Raw genomic sequence first — 20,815 nt, forward strand, 5'->3', positions numbered from 1 at the left:
TAAATCCAGATTATTTTTTGAAATTAGAAGAGGTTGTGTTCTGAAGCCACACCCGAGCTTCTGGATTCAAGTTTTATAGATTATTTCCAGACTGTCAGTGGAGGAACGTGGATATCTGCGGCGTGCAGAGCCCCGTCAGCTGAGATCCGAACTATCAGAACATACACACTGCCACCTACTGGCTAAAAGGAGGTACGACTTTTTAAACACAAAAATAAGTTACAGACAGTAAGGTTCAATCAGAAACTGGAAGCTTCCAGAAGAGCAGAGTCCATCAGTTTTTATTACATTATTCTGAATTATTAAGTCAGGGCCTGAAATAAGCTCCGAGGCCGCTGCAGTGGCAAAATGCTGCTATGAATGTAAATTTTACTATTGATTTAAGTTAACAGACACACTCGTTCAGTCAGCAAACCTCACACGGTTCGTTTTCAGAATCCTTTTTCACTTTAATGAACACCAACTGTAGTTTTTAACAAAAAAAAAAAAAAAAAAATTCCAGACAGAACGGGAAGGTGGGGAGAGCCTCAACAACGGGTCGCACGACTCAGTCGATCAGTTTCCCAAAAGAAAAAAAAAATAGAAAAAAGAAAAAAAAAGGAAACAAATCGAAATTAAAAGTAAAAACAAACCACATCAAATTGTAAATTCTATATAGATATACTCGTTCAACAAGTCTGCATATTCTGTCACGTTAGATACAACCGAAGCTCACGTGGAAGTCGCCTACTGTCACTTCAGTGATTTTCTTTGTGTTTTTTTTTTTTAAAGATTTAACCGCAAACCGGTCGACCCAATTTAAGGCTTCCGAGTGGGAGCGGGTCAGCGGCGGGCGGGCGGCGGAGCGCCGGACCCTTCTGAGGAGGAGGCGTTTCCTGATGGTGCTGCAGAGCGGGAAGGCCCCGGCGGCGAGTAGTGTGGCGGCGCTTCCTCCGGTTCTCTCATATAGAAGATCATCTCAACATTTTAAATAAACCACTGCGTGTGACGTCTTATAAAAACGGGCCGGGGGTCTCCGTCCGGTTTCACAAACGGGATTAAATATGTGGGTGGATGATCGGAAGTTTACAAACTGGCGGCGCAGGGAGTGGGAGCGGGCTTCCGTTCAGCGCTCCGTTAATTCATCTCAAAGCAGAAGGAGAGAAAAGAAAGAAGCTTGCATTACAGTTTAGAGTCGTACCATGCTGGCTGCTCGCCGCCCCCCGACCCCCAGCTCTAAGTGCTGCTGGAAACGACTGGGGTCGCCCCCCACCCTGACCCCACCTCATGTCCGGCCCGGCCCGCTCCACCGCCACCAGGAAGGTCTGAACTGAGGAGGAGGAGGAGGAAGAAGGGGGGGTTCACAGTTTTCTCAGCTACGGAGCAGAGGTTGTTAGAGCGTTTGAGCGAGAGGTGTGTGTGTTTCTAGGGTGTGTGGGTGTGTGTGTTATGGTCGGTGTTTCTGGGGGCGGAGCTTGAGACAGGCTGAGCAGCGGGCCGTCCCTGGACTGATGGTGTGTTTCTGGGGGGTGTTACAGTGTGTGTGTGGTTCTGTGGGGGGGGGGGGTTTGTGTTTTTTTCCCGGGGGATGTGTGTGTTTTCTTGGTGTGTGTGTGTGTGTGTGTCTAGGGGACAGGCTGAGTTGCGGGCCATCTGCCTCCATCCTGGACTGATTGTGTGTTTGTGGGGTGTGTGTGTGTGTGTTTCTCTGCTGTGTGTTACAGTGAGTGTGTGTGTTTGAGGTGTGTGTTACAGTGTGTGTGTGTGTATTTGAGGTGTGTGTTTGTGGGGGTCAGGCTGGGCGGCGGGCCGTCGGCCTCCGTCCCGGACTGGCGTTGTGTTCCTGCTTGTTGAATCGTCTCTTGGTTCCGTCGGAGCTTCGTCTTCTTCTACAGTCTCCTTCAGAGAAATGAAGCCGGCCATTGAGTCGACGCGCCGCCGTCCGCTCCGGGCCGAGGGGGGAGGGGAGGTGGGGAGGGGGAGGTCCGCGGCGGCGGCGGCGGCTCAGACGGGCGGGGCTCTGCGCCGCAGCAGATACTGCTGGATGTCGTCGGCGTCGCGCTTCAGCCAGGCGGCGTTGAGCAGGATGTTCTCGCAGCACTGCTGCACCGTGCGCTCGGCCGCCGGCGCCGGGTGGCTCTCGAAGAAACTCTGCAGGACAAAGAGCGGGGACAGGGGGGTGAGAGGGGGCGGGGGGGACCCGGCTGCTGCTGCGTCACACCAGGCGAATGTCTCACTCCGACATCTCACTCCTCACTGCAAACATCTCGTCCTGCTGCCTCACTCACCTTCACTTCAGCAGCCATTTTATCGACGGCGAATCCATCGACTGTGAGCTGAAGACACAAACACAAAGAGTGAGATCAGAGGAGTGAGCAAAAGAGTGATCAGAGTGAGGCGAAGAGGTCAGAGGAGTGAGCAGAGTGAGGCAAAGAGGTCAGAGGAGTGAGCAGAGTGAGGCAAAGAGGTCAGAGGAGTGAGCAGAGCAAGGTGAGGAGATCAGAGGAGTGAGCAGAGGTGAGAGGAGTGAGACGAGTGAGGTGAGGAGATCAGAGGAGTGAGCAGAGTGAGGCAAAGAGGTCAGAGGAGTGAGCAGAGTGAGGCAAAGAGGTCAGAGGAGTGAGCAGAGTGAGGCAAAGAGGTCAGAGGAGTGAGCAGAGCAAGGTGAGGAGATCAGAGGAGTGAGCAGAGGTGAGAGGAGTGAGAAGAGTGAGGTGAGGAGATCAGAGGAGTGAGCAGCGGAGTGAGCAGAGTGAGCAGCAGCTCGGACCTTGATGAGCCGGGATATGAGGAAGCCTCCCTGGTAGCGGTTGTAGAGCTCCTCCCAGTTGTCCTTCACGAACTTCCAGGCTGCTTTGCGGCCCTGCTTGCTGCTTCCTGCGACTCCGCCGATCACCGACACCGTGTCCTGAGGACGGACGTCTTCCTGCCGGGGGAGGACGAGCGCACGTCAGCGGACCGGGCCGGGTTAGAACCGGGAGGATCCTGGGAGCGTGACGTACCGACAGGGCGAAGGTCAGGACCTTCTGGATGAGGTCCGGGGCGGAGATGGCGCCCAGCACCCGCTCGATGCGGTTCTTCTCCTCCTGCATGTCCGCCTGCTTGTGGAGCTGCGAGGGGAGACGGATCGTTGGACCGGGCCCGGCCGCGGGACGCCGGTCCCCGTGTGGACGGCTTACCTTCATCATGGTGTCCAGGGTGTTGCTGTCCCCGTGCTTCAGCACCGTCAGGTACACCTGCAGAGAGCAGCAACAGTCCGCTGTGATCCGGAGCCGTGGACCGGATGACGGACCGGTCCGGCTCCGCCAGACTCACCGGGCTCCGGAGGTCCGCCGGCAGGACCTGCTTTCCCTCCACGTGCTCCTTGAACCTCCGCCGGGCCTCCTCCAGGGTGGGCTTGTGTCCCGCCTTCCCCAGCTTCCCCAGGACCAGACCTCTGAGCAGGGCGTCCAGGTGGCCTGCAGACGGGACAGAGGTCAGAGGTCAGTCTACCGCCTCCTCCTCCCCCTCTCCCCCTCTTCCTCACCCTCTCCAGGCTTGCTGTCCCAGCCCAGCTCCGTCCCGATGGGGGTGAAGAGGTCGCGGATGAACTCCTGGATGTCCTCGTGGAAGTCGGTGTGGGACAGCAGCGAGGACAGCACGCCCAGGTTGCAGCTCAGGTCGCTCCACACCGTGTAGTTGGGCTCGTTGACGAAGGCCTCCATCAGCTTCAGCACCTCCACCGTGCTGATCATCCCTGCACGGGACTGAGCGCAGAGGTCAAGGGTCAGCACTCAAAAAAACAAGTCCACCCTGAACAAGTCCGCCGTGCCTCGCCACCCTGTCACGTAGAGACGCCACTAAAATACCAAGAGCTTGGCCTTTTTGTCCTCCGTCCAGATGTGAAAACCTGATTTCAAAATCTTCAACCAGGTTGAAACTGAGCTTTAAAGTGTGGACAGAACCTCAGCCGTTTCTGGAGTTCCTCCTGGGTGTGTGTTGGAGAAACTCTCAGTTTAAACAAAAAAAAAAAAAAAAGAGTTTTTCTCTGATTAGTCTGGATCTTTCCATCACGACTGGAGCTCTATGGATCCTGTGTTACTCTGTTACTTCACTGCTTTTTACTGTTGATGCAGCTTTATTGATCCTTCACTCTTTACAGGGTTAAACATCGATACAAACTCTGATCAGAAATAGGAGTCGTCGTTGTTGTCGTTGGGATGAATCAGTCACGGCTTCTGCAGACGTTTAAGAATCAGACTGTGAATGAGGTGAGAGATAAGGCCTGAAGCTCAGATCAGTTTCTTTATCAAGAACGTGTCTGACAGAGGAAATGTTTTCCTCAAAGCAGACTTCATACAGGCTGAGTTTTCACCATGTTATCCTCCAGTACAGACAGCAGAGGGCGCTGCGCCTTTGAATCCGTCTGGAAAACCAGCGAAGCAAGAGGTCTGCGTGGCTGCAGGCCGAGTTAACGCCTGGTGGCGACTGATCAGTCAGAGCGTGACGACGAGGAGGAGCAGAAAGGCTCCCGGACCAAACCGGAAAACGTGAATCGTTCAAGACGAAAAGCCGCGTGATGAAATAAACTTCCTGTGAAGACACAGGACTGACGGAGGAAACGGCGGAGTCCTGCACGCCGCCCGGCGAGACGCCGGCCTCCGGCCAGCGTTTATGAGCCGCTCTGACCATTCCTCCAATTAGTCATTGATCCCAACGGCCATCGTCCCGCCATAAACGCCCAGGCCAACTGTGCTAAAGCTCAAGAGTGAAGGAGTGGCGGCACGCCTGCTTCCTTCTCGCATGCTTTCACAGTGTGTGTGTGTGTGTGTGTGTGTATATAATATAAAATGTGACAGTTTGACAAGATGCTAAAAGACACCAAACGGCAGGATCTGGATCTGGATCTGGATCAGGATCAGGATCAGGATCCGTTCTGCCTGGAGCTGCTCTGCTGAGTGATGGAGGCTTCTCTCCGCTCATTCAAGCAAAGCGGCGCTCAGTCTGATCTCCGTCCTCACGTCATCCACAGCGCTGAAGGTGGACGTGTCTGAAGACAGCGGAGGACGACTGTCCGCTCGTCCTCTCCTGATCCGACGTCTGTTTACAGACAGAAGCTTCCAGAGCAGAAACACCTCCTGGTTTACCGGCAGGGCCGAGAGAGAAACCAACGTTTTATTGTTTAACAGCCTGGAAGCTCAGAGAGAGAGAGAGAGAGGGAGAGAGAGAGAGAGACAGAGAGAGAGCGAGAGAGATAGAGAGAGAAAGAGAGAAAATGAGAGTGAGAGAGAGAGCGAGAGAGGGAGAGAGCGAGAGCGAGAAAGAGTGAGAGAGAGAGACAGAGAGAGCAAGACAGAGAGAGAGAGAGAGAGTGTGAGAGAGCAAGAGAGCGAGACAGAGAGAGAGAGAGTGTGAGAAAGCAAGAGAGTGCGAGAGAGAGCGCGCAAGGAAGGGACAGAGAGCGAGAGACAGAGAGAGCAAGAGAGAGAGAGAAATGCAGAGTGAGAAACGGAGAGAGCGAGAGACAGAGGGAGAGAGAAAGGGAGCGAGACACAGAGACAGTGAGAGAGAGAGAGAGCGAGAGACTGAGGGATGAACAACTCGTCATCAGAAACTTAATCCCTCCAGACAAGCTCGCCAGTTGAATTTGTTGAAAAAAGCATCACAAAGTCAAAATATCAGTTTGTGTTGGAGGTCAGAGGTCACAGCGAGGAGAGACCGGAGCAATCAGCCGGCGGACGCTGCGTTCGGAGTTCGGCTGTTGAGCGAAGAGAGTTTCCTGTGGCTCGTTCTAAAATCCACTTGCTGAGGTGTGTGTCGACGTGCAGCGACACAGAAATGTGTGTTTTCATGCCGCGTCCCGAACGTCCGGCGGCGACGCTCGGGACGCGGCGTGCGAGCGTGGGTTTGTGGGCGGAGCCTTACGAGGGAGAAGAGGTCGTTCTGCAGGCCCAGCCGGTCCACCGGCTGCAGGCTGAGGTCCCGGACCCCCGGCAGCAGGCTCTCCAGCATGGACGAGCTGTACTGGATGCGGTAGAAGCCCACCGTGCCGGGGTTGATCTGCGAACACAGGAGGTCAAAGGTCGGGCCGTGAGAGCAGGAAGCGCTGGAGGAAGCGGCGGCGGCGGTCCCGCGGGGCTCACCTTGACCCACTGGTCCGGACCCACGCTGCTCAGGGTGACGGAGGTCTCGGGTCTGTCCAGCAGAACCTTGAGTTTGGAGCATTTGGGGTCCTCGCTGGTGCAGATGCTGATGGGGACCATCCAGCTGGGGCAGTCCTCACCTGTCCCACAGGAGACACCCGCCGTCAGAGGACGCGTCCCGAGCGGTGGCGTCCGCGTCCGCGGGACACGCTCACCGTCATGTGGTCCGCTGGCGCAGAACTTCTTCTGGGAGATCTTCAGGACGCGGTCGTCGCCTTGCTGGAAGACAGGAAGCAGAGGACAGACGGGCGTCACTTCCTGTCCTCCCCGTCCCCTCCTCGTCCCCCGGCGGTCCCGGAGCGCCCCTCACCTGCTCCTGGTCCACCACGATGATGGGGAAGCCCATCTGCTTGGTCCACGAGCTCATGACGGCGGCGATGGGCTTCCCGCTGGCCTGTTCCAGACAGTCCCACAGGTCCTCTGCGGGGGACAGCCGCCGTCACCACCGGGAAAGACCCCGCCCCCGCCGGGGAAGCCCCGCCCACCTCCTCTTACCTGTCGACGCGTTCTTATTCTGGAACTTCAACAGGTAGGCGTTCATTCCTTTCCTAAAGTCCTGCAAACACAAGAGGAGCGGCGTGACCTTTGACCTTCCCCGGACCGGAGGCGTCCCGGCGCTCGAACCGTGAGCGCGCTCACCTCGTCTCCGATGTAGTTGTGCAGCATGCGGATCACGGAGGCGCCCTTGCTGTAAGAGATGGCGTCGAATATCTCGTCGACCTCGGAGGGGTGGCCCACGTTGACCTGCAGAGCAGAGCCACAGGGAGGTTAGCGCCGGGGCGGCCGGGTCCCGCCGGGTCCCCCCGGGTCCCCGCGGGGCAGCTGGGTCCCGGCAGGGCGGCCGGGTCCCGCCGGGGCGCGGCGGCGCTCGCTCGCCTCGATGGGGTGGCTGCTGTCCAGCGCGTCCAGGTCCAGGGCGCGGGTGTAGTCCGCCGACACGAACTGGGTCCAGATGTCGTACTCCGGGAAGCAGTGGTCCACGCACAGGTACTCGATCCAGGAGGCGAAGCCCTCGTTCAGCCACAGGTGGGTCCACCACTCCTGCAGAGACGGAGACGAGTCGCCCTGCGTCCAACACACACACACACACACACACACCCCGACACACACACACACACCGCGGCTCACCATCGTCACCAGGTTCCCGAACCACTGGTGGGCCAGCTCGTGGCCCACCACCAGCGCCACCCACTGCCGGGACGACGAGCAGGAGTTCTTGGGGTCGATGAGCAGCGCCGTCTCCCTGCAAGGACAGGCGGCCGTTACACACTCGGCGCAGCCACACACACTTCCTGCTTCCTGCGGAAAGGCCACCGATCGGACCGGCTCCGAGCTCCGGTCCCCTCCCGGCTCTGACATTTTCGGCTTTTCCTCTCTGAGTTCTGAGCTCGAGAAAACGACGCCGACTCACCGAAATCCCACATGACCCACACTCTGAAGCGTCCTTGAACGCCTCTTCAAGCAGATTACGTGTGTGTTCATTTCACACACTCTCAGCGGAGGGAAAACACCACGTGTGGCTGGTCTGGGTGAAAACAGAACAGCCGGCAGAAACGCACCTGTAGGTAACGAGGCCCCAGTTCTCCATGGCACCTGAGCAAAGGGAGAACATGAAGTTTCACTGAGTGAGAGCGTTTCTGATCCAGCTCCCGGCAGTCAGAGTGAAGGAGTGAAGGAGTGAAGGAGTGGAGGAGTGGAGGAGTGAACTCACCAGCAGCGAAGTCTGCGATGGCGATGAGGTCAATTTTCGGCAGCGGATAAGGAACACTGAAGTAGTCTTTGTAGAAGGGCAGGGTCTTGGTGGCGACCTGGAGCAGAGGAGGGGGGTTAACTCTGGTGGGCGGAGCCGAAGCCGGCGCCGCGCTGACAGAGCGGCCCGCCGCTTACCTCCAGGGCGAACTTGCCCTGCTCCGCCTTCCCCACCGGCGTGTAGACGCGCACCGTCACGCCGTCCGACGACTGGCTCTCCACGAAGTCGTACTCGCCGATGACGAACGCCACCAGGTAGGTGGACATGACGGGCGTGGTGGCGAACCGGACCTCCACCAGGTTCTCGTCCTCCGGGTGCGGCTTTCGGTCGATGACGTTCTGCGGAGAGGAGCAGAGCGCCGCTCAGACCGGAAACACCGGGAGCCCCGGGCGCCGCCGCCGGAGACGCCGGGCTGTCGGACCTGATTCAGCCTCCCAAACCTCTGATTAGTCCACGAGGATAATGCGGGACAAAGCAGGACGAAGCAGGACGAAGCGGGGCAACAAGCGGGACAAATAGGGGACAACTCGGGGACGAAGCATAGAAGAAAAGGGGACAAACGGGACAGTGGGGGACGAATCGGGGACTCTGAATCGACGCCGTTTTGGTTTTACATAGAGAAGAAAGCAATAACAAGCGAGGGAAAACAGACTGTCTGCCCTGTAATGAGACACACGCACACACACACTCCCCCACACCAACACACTCACACACCTACCATATTGGACAAGGCTACTCGGTCCTTGGGAACGATCAGGGTGATGTCAAAGGTCGCTTTGATGGCCGGTTCGTCCCAACAGGGGAAAGCTCTGCGAGCGTCCGTGGCCTGGAAGAGGAAGAGGAGGAGGAGGAAGAGGAGGAGGAGGATCTGCTGAAAGTCGTTCATATTTCCAGAGGAGAACTAAAAACTGGATCCAGGACTCTGACTTGATTTCTCAGAAATGGCCAATCAAAGGCCGTCGCGGCGCCCCCCCGGCCGGCCCCTCACCTCGAACTGTGTGACGGCGGCGTAGCGGACCTCCCCTGCCGGAGCCGTGTATTTACTTCTGTAGAATCCCTTCATTTTGTCGTTCAGCTCGCCCACGAAGTCGATCTTCAACGCGCCGGAGCCTGGGGAGGGAGGGAGGGGCGGTGAGCTCGGGTCACAATCAGAGGGGGGGAAACGGATGGTCCGGGGGCCCCCGAGGGGACGCCACAGAAGAGAGGATGGCGGGAGACGCTCGTCCTCACCTTTCTGTAGAGCGCTGGGAAACGACAGCGTGACTTTCTCATCCTCGTTCTGATAGTTGAAGCCTGTAGCGTTAATTTCTGAAGAAACGAGAGGAAAAAAGAGAAATGAAGCCGAGGCGGACGCTCATTCCGCTGAAACAGGACGGAGACGTGAAGGACGCTCACCGTCCCCGCCCTCCGGGGAGAAGGACGCCGTGATGATGTCGATGTCGGCGCAGTTCATCACGATCTGATTCGTGGCTTGTGTCACCTGTAAACACGGACAGGAAGCAGCTTAGCGAGCAGCGGGACGGCGGGAGCCAGCAGGACCTGCGGCTCGGTCAACCCCACTTCCTGCCTCCCGTCGGAGCGTCGCCATCTGAAAACCGTCCTTCTCAATCGGCTCGCCGGAGCAGGCCACGCCCCTCATGCGCGTGGAGTCAGCTGCAGGTGACGACAGGTCAGCTAACCGCTAGCTAACCGCTAGCCGCTGACCAGGCTAGCTCAGCGAGGCGGGAACGCCTGAAGCGTTTCTCCTCAGTAAATCCGGAGCCGGCGCCGGTGAGTCAGTCTGGTCCCCACAGCAGGAAGTGTCGGCTAGACGGAATAAACTGAAGTTTATCAACGGCGTCCTTCCTCTCCACCTTATCTTTATTCTCAGTTCCAAAGCCAATAACCGGCGAACAGCCTTTGTCTCGCCGAGCGTGAAACTCATGAATGAGAAAGTGAGCGACTGACGGACCGCCGCTTCAGAGGAGCAGCAGACGACGTCCAGGAGAAGAGATCCGACGCGAACACCAACACCTGAAGCTCTCCTCCTCCTCCGCTACAATCCCTCTCACGTTTCACCCGACATGTATCAAAGCAGCTGGGGTAACGCCGCCGCTCCGTGATTCACTTTTCACCGAGAAACAACCCAGAGGCGGGAAGAGGACGAGCCGGAGCGGAGCGGACGAGACCGAATAAACAGCGACTATCAGGCAAAACGTATGGAAGGAGGAAAATGAAGGCCTGAAGTGTTGAAGGTTTGCTTAGCAGGGCGAGTCTCATCACCACTTCCTCCAAAGTGAAATCTCTGGGATGTTGAGGAACGTTGACCGCGCTGCGTTTCACACTCCAGTGTCAGATTTTTCTCTTTTTCTCAACAATTAAACTGACACTTCAACTCCAAAGTAAAGGAACCAGCTGTTTAAACAGACGGAGGCGTTGGAAACTGACACAACACACACTTCAACCTGCAAAGGCACCGAGCAGAAAGGCCCACAGTGCTCATCACCGCAGACCCATAAACACATAATTATGACATTAAAAGTCGTAACCAGGAAATCCTCCATCCTCGCTGCGACGGGCCGGGGACGCTCAAACACACACTTCTGCTGAGGCGCCTTTAAAAACGGGGATTTTCTGACAAAAACCATAAATACTTCATGTTTCGTTCAATTGTTCTGACCAAGTTTTAGAATAATTCAACACACAAACCCACATCGAAACAACCTCAACTAAAAGTATCCATAAATTCATAACACGACCAGAATACCGCTCCTCTCCGGCTGCAGTAAACATATTTACACCATCCTTCTCCTGTCAGCGGCTGCACGGTTAGAGCTCAGCCTGGAAACAGAAACAAAGTGGATGTTTTCTCGTGGAGCATGCCAACATTCACTCACACATTAGCATTTATGAGCGTGTTTATGATGAACCTGAAGTCTCTACGTCGAGCCGGCCTCATCCAGGAGGGGCTGCTGAGTGGCAAATCATTAACAGCAGCCGGCTTTATTGGAGAACTGCTCCACTGTTTTTATTTTGTGAAGGATGACGCATCACTGTAATGACGGCACCGTTTTACCGGTTCGGCCCACTTGGGGTGAAACTGGGTTGAGAGCGGCCCCTGAACTGAAGTGAGGGCCAGCTCTGTGCTGCAGACCGCATGTTTGACACCCATCAACACACAATCAGAGCGAATCCTCGTGAACGAGCGATCAGACCCTCGGGAGCGGCGGACCTGACCTTCACGGCCGCACGCCGCTCTTCTGGGAGCAAAGCTGGGGCTTCCACATCATAATGAGCCTGTTGGTACTGTGTTGACAAGCAGGCAGGTGTGTGTGTGTGTGTGTGTGTGTGTGTGTGTGTGTGTGTAGGACAGGTGTCTGCACACTGGCCCACTTTACACACCACCAGCTCCAATTCTGAGCCCATAATAAACGCAAAACAAGAGTGTTTGTTCAGTGTGTTAGTTACACATTACCAGCCCTGCTCGTTACACGCTACAGTCAGAGCTTCACGAGCAAGCTAACCAACCACCTAACCAACCAACTAACTAACCAACCAACCAACCACCCCCGGCTTCAGCTCAGCAGCTGGATAATCTTTACAGATCACCAGTGAAGAGTTGACCTGAACGGGAGGGCAGGCGGGGTGGAGGAGGTGGAGGGGGCCACACCGTGTCTGCAGACACCGGGGGGCTCCAGCTCGGTGACCCGCTGCCCGCTCACACGGATCCACGCTGGGCGAGGCTTCAGGAACGACCGGGGCGTTATTACCGCACATGAACCCGCTCGGCAGGTGCTAACCGCAGGTTCCACACCGGGTCTGGAGCCGCGGGCTCGGCTAGCGTGCGAGCCGGTGGCCCCACATGTGGCAGGCGGACGCGCTCCCGGGTGAAGCTCGGAGCCCGCTCGGCGGTGCTCGCAGACTTTATTCTCATTCATGGCTTTGAGCCGGGACGGAGCGCCGCTAGCCGCCTAGCACTCCGCGGCTAGCCTAGCGGCTAGCGGCTAACAGGTTATCTGCAAATTAGCAAGTGGTCAGGTTAGCTGGTCAGATTACATAACCAGATCCCCGCCGTGCACACACAACCCGGCCGGGCTCACCCACCTCCACCAGCGCCTCCAGCTTGCCCTCGAACGTGAAGTCGATGAGGTCGGGCTTCAGACACAAGCCGTAGTTGACCGGGTAAACGTCAGTCGGTAACCGTACGAAGGGCCTCCTTTCGGGCATGGCTGTGGGATTGTGGCGGCGGACGGTGCTGTGTGTAACAGTAGGTATCGCTCTGAGTTTTATTAGCGCGGCGCGGAGCGGGGCGGGCCCGGACACTGGCGACGGCCGGCAGGCGGTGACTCTGTGCGCGAATGACAGCGGAACCGTGCGGCCCAGGAGCAGCGACATCCACTGAAGCCCTCTCGGCTCGGAGCGACACTTCTCACCGCGCAGCGCGCACAGCCCAAACACTGCTCCGCCGCGAGCGCGCTGCGTCATCACGGCCCCGACGTGCGCGCTCACGGCCGTGCAATCACAATCAACCACTGCACGGTTACGCGCATGTACGTTTTTTTGTTTGTTTTTTTTGTTTTGCTTTGTTTTCTTTTTAGTTATCAAGCCACAAACAGATTTAAATCATTTCAGGCTTTCTGATGATTTTTTTTTTTTTACTTTTACTTTTCTTTCTAAATTTTATTAAGACATTTTTGATGTAGATTTTAATTGTATTCACTATTTTTTTTTATTGTAAATTCAGATTAAATATTAAAAATACATCTGAAATAATTTTATCCATCTCTTCTGTATTGTAGAATCCTGTGCGGGTTGTAGCTCCAGTCCATCCCAGGGTAAACACAGTCACATTCACACCCAGAGGCAATTCTTGGTCACCAGTTAACCTCACAGGCGTGTGAGAAGAAACCCGAGTACAAGAAAGGAAACCCACACACACGGGGAGAACATGCAAACTCCACACCGGAAGGCCACGGCTATCATTTCAACACTTCTTGCTGTGAGGCGAGAGCACGGACCAAAATATGTGCAAACCATACAATTTCTCTGTCCTGTCCTCAGACTGAAGCCTGAACGTAACATGAACACACTGAGGAGATGGATCACATTCACTGAAAGGAGTATAGAGAGTTCACATATAAATAAAATATAAGATACATCTAAATGCGTGTTGCTCTGTTTATAAAAAAAGATCAAATCTAGCATTTTAGTATTGTACACGGATATAGTTATTGCACTGGATTATTTTAAAGTAGTTATTGCTTCCTATACTACAGTGTGGAGTTCTACAGTGTGGAGGCAGGAGGGATTCCCCCGACGCATTTTGGTGTAATCGGTCTTGAACTGAATATACTCCTGTGCCTGACCGGCACATTCATGAATCCATGCATCTTGACACCAGCCTGGATATTTCAGAATGTGAAGTGAATTAAAGTGCACAAGTGGATATTAAAGTTTATCAACACCCCCAATAAATGTCCTAATCTTTCACTGTAATAATTAACATTATGACAGGTCATCACAGCTTGAATGTTGAGAAATTTGAAGAGACTAACAGTAAGCAACCTTCATGATCAAAGAGCCGTTTTGGCGATTTTTTATTATTTAAAACTTTTTAAATAGAATATTCAAATTAGGAATTATTTTTTATTTCTTTTTAATTGCAAATTTCTTCTTAATTGCATTTGGTTTTGCAATTCCAAAAACCTCTGCATTCATTTCTCCAGTGTTTTATTGAAATCAGTTCTCAATGTAAGGTAAAGCTAAACGAATTATAATTTAAAGTTCTGGAGTAGAATATCTTCATTAAATTCTCGACTACAGTTCTCAAAATACCGAAAACAACTTGTCATGTTGTATATATGTGTGAAACTGCTCGAGATGTGCTGCAAATGAATTACCTGATGGGGTCAATAAAGTTTTCTGAATCTGAATCTGAATCTTTTTATTTTTTTAGTAAAACGTGAAGGTCTCAGGAACTTGGGCCATTGTTCTGAAAATATCTACCGGAAGCTTCTCTTAGACGGTTTCAAGATGGCGGCGCCCATGAGGAGGACGCTGCTGGTCCTTCACAGAGCGTCTGCTCTCGTTTTAAAGGTTCGTTGGGCTTCATTAACACCTTTCCTGAACAAATCGCAGTGTTTACACGGAGCCGCGTCTGTTTTCCGCCGTTTCACGTTTCCGTGGAGCTTTTTGCGGCTAATTTAGCTCACGTTAGCTGCCTGTCAGCGGAACGCGGCGGGGTCAACAGACAGAAACATAAACAGCCACGCTGTGAAGCACGTTCATTTATTCTAAATGACGAATTTAAATAATCTGTATGATCTGAGAGTTTGCTGATAATGTTGACAGTGATCACAAAGTTATGCTCTTACCCAATACACGGAATGTTTTGATCAGTAATTCACTCGAACTGGAACATTGCTGAGCTTTGCTTTGGTTTTTTAAAACTTGGACAGTTACTGAAAAATATTGTTTTGATCTCGTATCTTCACATTGTGAGAAATTCAGCTGCAGTGTTTTCAGTAACTGGTTTCTGTCTATTCCTGGAAACAATGAGCATCATGACTATATTCTCATGTTTATTTTTTTTTTGTGTGTAAAATACTCTTTTCTTTTAATGACTTAAAAACTGCAGTTTATAAAAAGTGGGAAGCACGTTGATGGCATCTGTCTCAGTTTGTTATGAAGTTTTACTGTTGTTCTAATTTTCGAAGAAGCATCATGTCGGTCGATGATTCTCTTTGATATCTTGTCTTTTTTCTTAAAACACTGAAATAACATTGAACTGTTCCACTATAGATGCTTCTGTAAAAGCTTGAAGGTTCGTGAACAGAGGAAAACTTTGGTTAACACCAAATATTACAGATCTAGCTTTGTATTCAGAGCTGACGTCTGGCTTCCGCCCAGAATGTTTTCACCTTTAGATTTTTATCACAGAAACATCAATTCTGTGCAGAGATGTAGAAGAAACCTTTGAAACCAAAACATGGCGAGATCGAGTCTCACGTTAACTTCCTGGAGGCCTTTTGCGGCCGTGCTGGTGAATACGAAATGATCTGGGCCGCCGAAGTCTGAGAGGCGTATCTCCAGTCACTCACCGCAAACTGTTGATGAATCTTCGTCCTCCCAGAATTCCGAGCTGCCCGTGGATGTGCGGCGTCCCGGCCCGCTCCTCCTGCCCGTCCGCACCAAGAAGCGCTACTTCATCCCCCCGGCGGTGGGCCTCAAGGGCAAGCAGGGCGAGAACAGCGAGGCCAGGGCCCGGGCGGCGGGCATGGTCCTCAGGCAGGAGTACCTGGAGAGGCCCATCAACGTCTCCTGCACCGGTAAAACTCTCCCGAACCGGAGCACCGGCTCCTCAGTGCCGACCGGATTTCACCTTCAGTCAGCAGAAACACATTTCTTTCACTGCTCGCTGGTTTATTTCCCCCAACACACATTTAATCCCTCCTGTACTGTTTACCAGAGTCGTAACGCGGGTGTAGATGAGTCAATCGTTTCATTCTCTGTACATTTTCTGGCTCTTTTATTGAGATCATTTCAGTTAAAGTGCATCTTTTCTACAGTAACCATAAAGAAAAGCAGTGAAACAGGAAAACTGTAGATTAAAATGGTTTTGGGAAGATGAAATCAGAATGTAAATATCTAAAGGACAAAACATGTAAAAAGATCTGAGTTTAAAGCATTCAAAGGAAGAGAAATGCAGTAGAAGCTGATCAGAGGGAAGATTCTTCGGAATCAGACTCATTCAGGAGGATTTCAGCGTGGAAGCGAGCGCCGGCCTGACTGCTGAAGAGCCAGATTCTGTGTTGTATAACGACGATGAGTGCTCTGCTGTGTCAGTGATCGTCCCATCTTCCTCCAGCCGCCGTCTTCGACCCCTACATCCCCCCCGAGGGCGACGCCCGGCTGTCGGCTCTGTCCAGAGAAGGCCTGAAGCAGCGGAGCGAGCAGCTGCGTCAGACCGCCGCCTCCCAGCTGGCGTAATGTCTTCCTCCTCCCGAGCCGCTGCCGTCTGAATTCTCCCGGTCGCATCAGAGCCACGTTTTAATAAATGTCTCATTCAAACCTGCTTTCAGGATCCGGAAGATCAAAGAGCACGACCCCGACTTCAAGACCAAGGACTTCGCAGAGCGAGCGCAAGAAATCTTTGTGGAAGCCCACCAGGCACTGACACAGTAAGACCAAAAAAAAAAGATTATATATATATGTATATGTATGGCTCTGTCAGTTTTTGTGTTGGTTGTCGGCTCTGTTTTGGTGTTGTCTAGATTGGGGTTTGGGATTGTTCTTGGTTGCGTGTGGTGCGTCGACAACACTGTTTTGCATTGTGAATTTGTACATAGATTGTGCCCCCCCTCCCCCCGTTCTCCCTCTCTTTGTCTCTCTCTCTTTTTGTTTCTCGCTCAGAAACCGGACGCCAGCTTTAAATAAAGGCAGCAGCAGGAGGAGATTCAGTCTCGTCCTGCTGCTGACATTAAAATCTGTTCGGATAGTAAAAGGCTACAATCATACAATATTGCACGCCCCAGCTGCTGAACAGGACAAGGGGAAAAAAAAAAAAAAGACCACCGCCCCGGCCCCCAGATTGGCTGCTGGAGTCCCCTACAGCCCCTACACCCACCTACAGCCCCCTTCATCCCCCTCCCTCTATACCCGCCTACATCCCCCTACACCCCCTCCCACTACATCCCCCTTACATTCCTCTACAACCCCCTTCCAGCCCCCTCCAGCCCCCTATTGGCCCCCCAGAGGTGAACTGAAGCCTCCCTCCTAGAAAAAAGCCTCTCGGTTCCCTTTTTGATGATTTAACAGGATTTATTCATCAAGCTTTTCGTGAAAATGAGAAAATCACCAGAGAACGTGTTTCCTCCTCTCTGCGCTGCAGGTTCAACAAGGAGAAGCTCCACTCGCTGGTGACGGAGCGCTGCTACCCGGTGAGTTCCGCCCCGCCGCCTCCGTCAGGCCTGGCCGCCCCGCCTCACCCGTCCCTCTGTCCCCCCCCGTCCGTCCTCCTGCAGGAGATGACCCGGGGGAACCGCTACCGGACCATCCGCTGGGCGCTGGTGGAGTCGCTGGAGCCGCCCCGGGTGGTGCACGCCCGCTGCCCCGACATGGTCACCAAGGGCAACCTGTATGGTCAGGTGACCGTCCGCATGCACTCCAGACAGGTACCATCCCCCCCCCCCCCCCAGTGGAAGTGCTTCCCATGAGCCTCCTGCGGCACGGCGGACGGCGCTGGTCGGGTTGGCGTTGTGACATGAGCGTTTCTGTCTGCAGACTCTGGCGATCTACGACCGCTTCGGCCGGCTGATGCTGGGTGGCGAGGAGCAGCCCAAGGACGTCCTGGAGTACCTGGTGATCGAGCGCCACCTGCTGAACCCATACGGCCGCTGGAGGCTCCATGGGAAGATCGTCCCGTCCTGGGCTCCGGCTAAAGACGCCATCATCAAGGTGAGTCGCCGCCACGCCACGCCACGCCACGCCACGCCACGCCACGCCACGCCACGCCACGCCACGCCACGCCACGCCACGCCACGCCACGCCACGCCAACAGCGTGAGAGGCGGAACAGCGAGCAGCTCTGATCTCCCCAGCAGGGGGAGCAGCGATGTCTCTCCAGCCTTAAAACTCACATTCAGTCGGTTTGACTTGAGTTTCGACCAAAACGCCATGAACGGCTTCGTCTTCCTCGCCGGGTTTCCTGGAGAAGCTTCTCCAGACTCCCCGAGGTTTTTCAAACGACATAAGAGTTTCTCGCTGAAGTCAGATAGATTGATTTACCAGTAAACACTTTACATCTCGTCTGAAAATGACGGTGAAAGGGATCAACTCGCCTCTCAGTCAGAATCTGTCGCCACAGGAACAGGAAACACGATCAGCTCCTGCTGGTCACTCGTTTTCATGACAGATGGAGCTGGAATTAATTTTGTTTTCTTGAAATCTAACCATCGCCTCATGAATTATCAGATTTTGATCACATCATCTGTGGACAGGAGGGACCAGACTTCAGCACAGCAGCAGCTTCACTGTTTCAGTCCAGCAAAGAGTTAAAATACCACCAAGACCTTCACGTCTACTGAGCTCGTTCTGCTGCTGTCGTCACGTCTTACCAGAGAACATATTGCAGCGTGATTCCTTAGAAACGTTCAGATTTGACATTATAGACAAACTATGAAAAGTTTCACTTCATGCTGAGAAACCTGATCGTGGTATAAGATGTCATGCGTTCATGTTTGAGCTTTAAAAACTGATTCTAACGTCTCACTTTGATGTAAAAACCCACGACGTGATCATGTTGTTCTTCCTGTGGAGATCTGAGCGGGTTCCACGCCGTTCTCCCAGAGTCCGGCTGACTTGTCCTCTCCTCTCTGGCTCCTGCAGACGGTGGCCATCCCCGGTCCGGAGCTGCAGCCCTGGGAGGAGTTCGATTCCCTCAACTACCACGTCCCCAAACCGCAGGCGGTGCAGTGGTACAAATAGACCAGCGGGCGGCGCCGCGGCGCTGCTCAGTGTTTGTGAAGGACTCGTTTAGTTTTGTTAAGACTGTGGAGGCAGCAGGTGAGTCAGAAACAGACGCCAGACGTGCAAAACCCAATAAAAAAATGAAAGGTCCAGACGCACAGACATCCAGCTGTTTATTCCTGTGACGGACGGACGGACGGACTGCACGTCCGCCCAGGAAGTACAAAAATAAATCAGCTCCTCCTCAAATCCAGCTGCGCCTCACGGCAGCGCCGGATTCGGCGGTTTTCTTCTTCGTTTTATGGACATAATCACAGTTTACAGCTTTCAGAAGACACAGACATGCGAGAACGCTCACAGACAGACAGACAGTCACTCCATCGACACACAGGAAACGAACAGACCAGCTCTGGAGCCGCTTCAGCTGGTTGAACCAGGAAACGCCAGGCTTCACCTCCGGAAACCCTGCCAATATTTACCGAACAGTGGGCGCTTGAAGATTAAAGACATGATGGTCTATTAATAAAGACGTCTTCACGTCATTAGACACCATTGACTAGCCCATAATTAATCCTCCCGGCGCGTCTCGCCCTCTGCTCGTTTGCATATGAATGATGTTCCCACAGAGACCTTCTGTCCTCATGAAGCCAAAGGCAGAAGTGACGGACTGAAAGAGAAATCTGGAAATACAGTCAACAGATGACAATAAAACCGAGTGAAAAGTGAAGCTGTGGTTTGGTGGTTGTGTTCTTCCTGTCAGAATCCGTCATCTCAGCCTTTATTCGGGTCACTGATACGCTTCTTAAACACTGCAACTCATGAGGGAACCGTGGAGCTTCCATTCAAGTTTCCTCCCAAATTCTCAAAGCTTTACTAAAACAAACTTTTCAAATTGACGTTAAAACGGAGCACAGTTTGCTTCAAACAAAGAAGTGAGGAGGTTCTCAGAGCGTTGTGTTGGTGTGGACATGAAGAACTGAGGCTTGTGGAGTAAGTTTATAAAGAGTTATTGTTGTTGTTGAGATTTGTTGTCTTGTGTTGACTCAATAAAACAAACCAGCTCCCGGTTTTTCCTCCTGAGGAACTTTCAGGAATTGCCTGATTTTGTTTTTTGTTTTATAGCTTGTGTCTCCTCAAAGTGAGAGTATGACGGTTCAAATCCTGACTCGCTGAGTGATCCGTTTACACCACAACGTCAAGTGAAACGCGTTTCCACGGTAAAGCTAGGTTTACACTTGCACGACTTTTTGCCACGATGTTGTCGTGGCAAGGCGTGCCAATCTGGAGTCACGAACCGGCAGGCTCCCGCACTGTTCACGAATACTTGACGAATGCGCGCCCATCAGTGTCACGAACTGCCACGACGCATTCACGCATAGTTTACGTGCTTACTGCATTGGCACGGCGTGGTTGTGCAATTCTTCACGCCATATTCACCTTATTCAGGCCCGCCCACTTCTCTAGGGGCGGGACTTCCGGTTTGTGTTGGCACTTCCGCTTACCTGACAACTGCAGTGAGAAAAGGGTGTGGGGGAAAAACAAAAACCTCTTGAAAGCTCTAATGGAACAACTCTGCCTCATACGAGGCTTTTAGCAGCGTGGGAGGACGACATGCGGAAGTGGTCTCCAGTCATGTCCGTGATATTTTTAATGACTTTGTGCTAGCACTGGGTGTGGATGGTTCAGCCATGCAGCCAGCATCCTCCCGCATTGTCCCGACGAGTTCACGAACAGTTGGCGCATAGTTCACGGGCCGGTCGCGATATTTTGTCGTGACCAAAATTTTGAACATTTCAAAATTCTCGTCCCGACATGGCACACAGTCACGATGGGTTTACGCACACTTTACGCCACTTTACGAGTGGTTTGCGATTCGTGCCAATGCGTGCCTCAGAATCATGCAAGCGTAAACCTGGCTTAACACTTTGAGAACAACAAACGCCAGAATCAAATCAGTTTCATGTCGGGCCATCGGTAGGCGCTGTTGGAGACTCCAGTGGCTCAAAAAAGTTTCCTGTTTTCATTTGAAAACTTTGCCGTGTAAATGGGGCGTGAACCACCGACTCCTCTCGTTCCGTCAAGGTGTAAAACATGAGAAACCAGAGTCCTGATGCGCTGTACCCGCTGAAACGCTCTGTCCATCATATCTGCAGACTTTCCGTCTGAACAGAGTCCTGAGCTTCACACGGCAGCGTTACGGCACCAGAGCACGGCAATATCCAGTTTTAAACCCAAACAGAAATTTAACCGTTTTAAATCAGATTAGGCAAAGTTGCTGCAACAGAAGGGCGTTTGAGTTTTTTTTTTTTTTTTTTTTTTTTTTTTTTTTTTAAGGTCTTTTTCCCGGTATTTTGGAGTGCATAGACTTGTAAATATTTGTGAACTGTTTTTGGACTCACTGAAATCCTGGCAGTACTGCACTGCATTTATTTAATTGTATTAGACTTCAGTTGTGTATC

The 20,815-nt window shown here is 53.0% G+C and overlaps 2 protein-coding genes across 2 annotated transcripts; one reads left to right on the forward strand and one right to left on the reverse strand.

Moving 5' to 3' along the window:
• Nucleotides 1–678: 678 nt before the first annotated feature.
• On the reverse strand, nucleotides 679–12,344 carry npepps (aminopeptidase puromycin sensitive). Its single transcript, XM_030094764.1, has 23 exons — nucleotides 11,995–12,344; nucleotides 9,307–9,391; nucleotides 9,142–9,219; nucleotides 8,900–9,021; nucleotides 8,630–8,737; nucleotides 8,049–8,249; nucleotides 7,873–7,969; nucleotides 7,721–7,754; nucleotides 7,290–7,404; nucleotides 7,038–7,202; nucleotides 6,801–6,905; nucleotides 6,657–6,717; nucleotides 6,472–6,581; nucleotides 6,317–6,380; nucleotides 6,102–6,241; nucleotides 5,884–6,018; nucleotides 3,506–3,725; nucleotides 3,295–3,437; nucleotides 3,159–3,215; nucleotides 2,982–3,089; nucleotides 2,750–2,905; nucleotides 2,268–2,315; nucleotides 679–2,130 (listed from the first exon to the last, which is right to left on the reverse strand). The coding sequence occupies exons 1-23, from the start codon at nucleotides 12,283–12,285 to the stop codon at nucleotides 1,984–1,986; spliced, it is 2,790 nt and encodes a 929-aa protein (XP_029950624.1). The 5' UTR covers nucleotides 12,286–12,344; the 3' UTR covers nucleotides 679–1,983.
• Nucleotides 12,345–13,858: 1,514 nt separating this feature from the next.
• Nucleotides 13,859–18,746, forward strand: mrpl45 (mitochondrial ribosomal protein L45). The gene is made up of 8 exons (XM_030094768.1): nucleotides 13,859–13,986; nucleotides 15,023–15,218; nucleotides 15,758–15,875; nucleotides 15,972–16,070; nucleotides 16,781–16,829; nucleotides 16,914–17,063; nucleotides 17,173–17,346; nucleotides 18,276–18,746. Exons 1-8 carry the CDS (start codon nucleotides 13,924–13,926, stop codon nucleotides 18,372–18,374), a joined length of 948 nt encoding a protein of 315 aa, XP_029950628.1. The 5' UTR covers nucleotides 13,859–13,923; the 3' UTR covers nucleotides 18,375–18,746.
• The last annotated feature ends 2,069 nt before the right edge of the window (nucleotides 18,747–20,815 follow it).

The sequence above is a fragment of the Salarias fasciatus genome, chromosome 6 (assembly GCF_902148845.1).
Source record: "Salarias fasciatus chromosome 6, fSalaFa1.1, whole genome shotgun sequence".
Classification (NCBI taxonomy): domain Eukaryota; kingdom Metazoa; phylum Chordata; class Actinopteri; order Blenniiformes; family Blenniidae; genus Salarias; species Salarias fasciatus.